General features: G+C 62.5%; 1 protein-coding gene across 1 annotated transcript; it reads left to right on the forward strand.

Annotated features, from left to right (window-relative positions):
• The first annotated feature begins 1,847 nt into the window (after window positions 1–1,847).
• FOXB2 (forkhead box B2) lies at window positions 1,848–2,866 on the forward strand. The gene is given in 2 exon segments (XM_061370291.1): window positions 1,848–2,838; window positions 2,841–2,866. Coding segments are annotated over 2 exon segments (1,017 nt in total).
• Window positions 2,867–3,326: the final 460 nt, after the last annotated feature.

Here is a 3,326-nt window from a genome sequence, read left to right on the forward strand (position 1 = left end):
TGGACTGATCTTGGTCAAGTATATGACTATTAAATATAAGGCACTTAAGGAAGGGATTCAGATTAGCCTTTTCTTTCACCCTCTTAGCTGAGATTACAGGCAGCCACTTAAAAGGTTGGGGGTTTGGTGTGCTGTTTATTTGGGGGGGGGGGGGGGAGGGGAGTTCCCCTCCTGTTCGCACTTCCACCTGCAGCGCCCGACTCGAAGAGACAGCCAGTTTTGATGCTCCCATCACCCCCGGAAGGCCGGCACCAGCGAGGAGAGTGGGCTGAAAGGAGCGCTTATTCTTATTTTCCTTTTTTCCTTCTCTCTTAGTAGTACTTAGCTCTTTCGACTCATTTATTTATCTAGTAAAAGCCTTACTAATCATTTTAAGGACGACACCTCTACAGCAGCTGCTAGCTGAGTTCTGGCGGGTGCTGGCGTTGAGCAGGGTTTCTGGTCCCAGCTCTGGCTGCAGCAGAACAGAGAGCAGGCTTCCCTGCCTCTCGCTCAAATCCACAGCCTGCCCGCTGCAGCACAGGGCGCTTGAAGGATAGATGTGAATTGCTGCACTGTTCATTGACTCCTACTAATGAGCCGGTCTAAATCAACACTGGCGCTAAGTAGCTCGCTTCGAAGCTTACTGAGGATATTTGGCTGGTTCTTTCGTTGTTTTAATACCAGCCGCATCGTGGCCGGTAACAAGAGTTGACCGTCATGATTTTTACTTTATTTATTTATTTTTTTAAATCCTCTCTCGGTTCTGTTCTAGGTTTTGAGTAGCTTTTTAGCTCAATGAAAGGGATATAAAGGATATTAAGAAATTATTTCAGGGGGCCCCTATTTCTCGCACGGTGGTTCACGGGGTTAGTCTGATGCCCGTTTCCCAGGGTACGCTTGGCACGGCTCGCCCGTGGGACGGAGAAAGATTTCGCCCGTTTTCCACCTTCCGCGGTGGTGCCCGTGGGAGACCTTCGTCGCTCGGAGCAGGGCTGAGCAGGAGCGAGAAGGCGAGGAGGAAAGTGGATGCGGGCGCTGGGAGGTGTGTGTGGGGAGCTTCCCTGCTGGGGCTGCTGTGCCTGCCCTGTGTTTTGAAAGCGGATCCCTCTCCCACATGGCTTTTCCTCATGCCCCCACGGCCCCACCTCGCCCTGATGAGGAGGTGTGAGCGACAGGGGAGCCGGGAGCCGCTCCTCGCTCCTTTTCCGCGACACGCGAAGTGCCCGCGACGCTGTCATGTGATAGCGAGAGAGTAGGAGCTGCGGGGGTCTCCCTACTCGGGCACCATTACAAAACCGGGCCCGAGCGCGCAGCCCCGTCATAGCCGCGGCGGCGGCCGCCCCGCTCGCCTCCTCCTCTCATCGCCGGCTCCGGCCCTCTCCCCCGCTGCAAACTTATAAGTGGGGACGCTGGACTGAGCGGTGAGAGGGGCGTCTTTATTTCCTTCCTCCCCTTCCCCGCAGAGAGCGGTGCGGGGTAACTCCATGCCCCCGCGCCCTCGGTGCGTGCGGGGCACCAACTCCAGCAGAGCGTGCCGGGCGGCAGCGAGGAAGCACGGGAGTCGGCAGCCTCCGGCGGCAAGCGAGGACACCAGAGGGGGCCGCGACCCGCCTTTGCCCCGCGCCCTCCACGGCCCCGCTACCCGGGAGGCAGCTGTGCCTCCGGCGAGCGGCAGGGCGGCGTGGAAAGCGCTCCCCGCTGGGCGAGGCTGTCCGGAGGAGCCGTGAGCGGAGCCCGCCGGCAGGCCACGCCGCGGTCACGAGTGGGCCGGGCGGGTGGCGCTCACGATGTAGAGGCGCGGCGGCGGGGCAAGGCAGTGCCGACCTAACACGGTGCGGCCGCGGGAGGGCTGCGGCGGGGCGGCGATGCCCAGGCCGGGGAAGAGCTCCTACAGCGACCAGAAGCCGCCCTATTCCTACATCTCCCTGACGGCTATGGCCATTCAACACTCTCCCGAGAAGATGCTGCCCCTGAGCGACATCTACAAGTTCATCATGGAGCGGTTCCCCTACTATCGGGAACACACGCAGCGCTGGCAGAACTCCCTCCGCCACAACCTCTCCTTCAATGACTGCTTCATCAAGATTCCGCGCCGCCCTGACCAGCCGGGCAAGGGCAGCTTCTGGGCGCTGCACCCGGACTGCGGGGACATGTTTGAAAACGGCAGCTTCCTCCGACGCCGCAAGCGCTTCAAGGTCCTGCGCCCCGAGCATCATCTGCCCGGCGGCGCCGGGGCGGGCAGCGGGGCGGCGGGAGGCGGCCTCGGCAAGACCCCGGCGCCAGCCCCGCACATGGTGCACTACTTCCACTCGAACCCGCCGCCGCCGCCACCGCCTCTTTCGGGCAAGGTGCCGGGGCTGGTGGGCTCCGAGGCCGCCGTGGCTGCCGCCGCATCCGTAGGGAGGCTGCCGCAGTTCTCGCCCTACGGGAGCAGTCAGCCCTCCGGCTTCAAACATCCCTTCGCCATCGAGAACATCATCAGCAGAGATTACAAGGGAGTGCTGCAGGCCGGCGGGCTGCCGCTGGCCTCGGTGATGCACCATCTGGGCTACCCGGTGCCGGGCCAGCTCAGCAGCGTGGTGAGCTCTGTGTGGCCGCACGTGGGGGTGATGGATTCCGTGGCCGGCGTGCCCGTGTCTCCAGACTACGGACCGTTCGGTGTGCCCGTGAAGGCTCTCTGCCACCCGCCGGCTCAGACCATGCCCGCTGTCCCGGTACCCATCAAACCAGCGCCGGCGATGACCGCTGCCTCGGCCATCCCTGCTCTGACGGTCGCTGCCTCGCAGATCTGCCCCACCGCCTCCCCGTCTGCCGCTTCGCTGCTAGGACAAACCGCGAGTAACACCCCCGAGGGCAAGTGCACTCCGTCCTGGTGCACTCCTAAGGGGCGGGGGTAGGGGGAGGGAGGCTCCCGCGAGGAGGATGCCGATATTTGGGGCATGCTTGTCGCACGGAAACCCTATCGATCTCATGACCATACCCCTCTGGTGTCTGTGTTTATATTGTGTACAATCAGATTATTTGAGAGCCAGGTCGCAGGTAAGAGCTTTTGTCGTCGTTAATTATCGCTAGTGGCGGAGAGGCGGTGATGTGAAAATTCACAGCTGAGGCCAAAGTGGCTGGGTTGGAAGAAGGGCCCGGGAGGGGAGGCCTCCCAGCCATCCCGACAGCCTGCGGCACGGGGCGGCCGCCAAGCACGGGCTCCCCGCCGAGCCCCGCTGCTGAGGAGGTCGGCCAGAAGGTCCCGCGCAACACGGCGCCCGGTGGGACAGTCCCACTGCAGGGCTGCAGCCCTCCGGCGGCGGGGGAAATCAGAAGGGCAAAGCCGCCACAGAACCCCGCTT

Source organism: Neopsephotus bourkii, unplaced genomic scaffold, assembly GCF_033783945.1.
Source record: "Neopsephotus bourkii isolate Nb327-2 ecotype Australia unplaced genomic scaffold, CSIRO-AGI_Nbou_v1 NB_1535, whole genome shotgun sequence".
Classification (NCBI taxonomy): Eukaryota; Metazoa; Chordata; class Aves; order Psittaciformes; family Psittacidae; genus Neopsephotus; species Neopsephotus bourkii.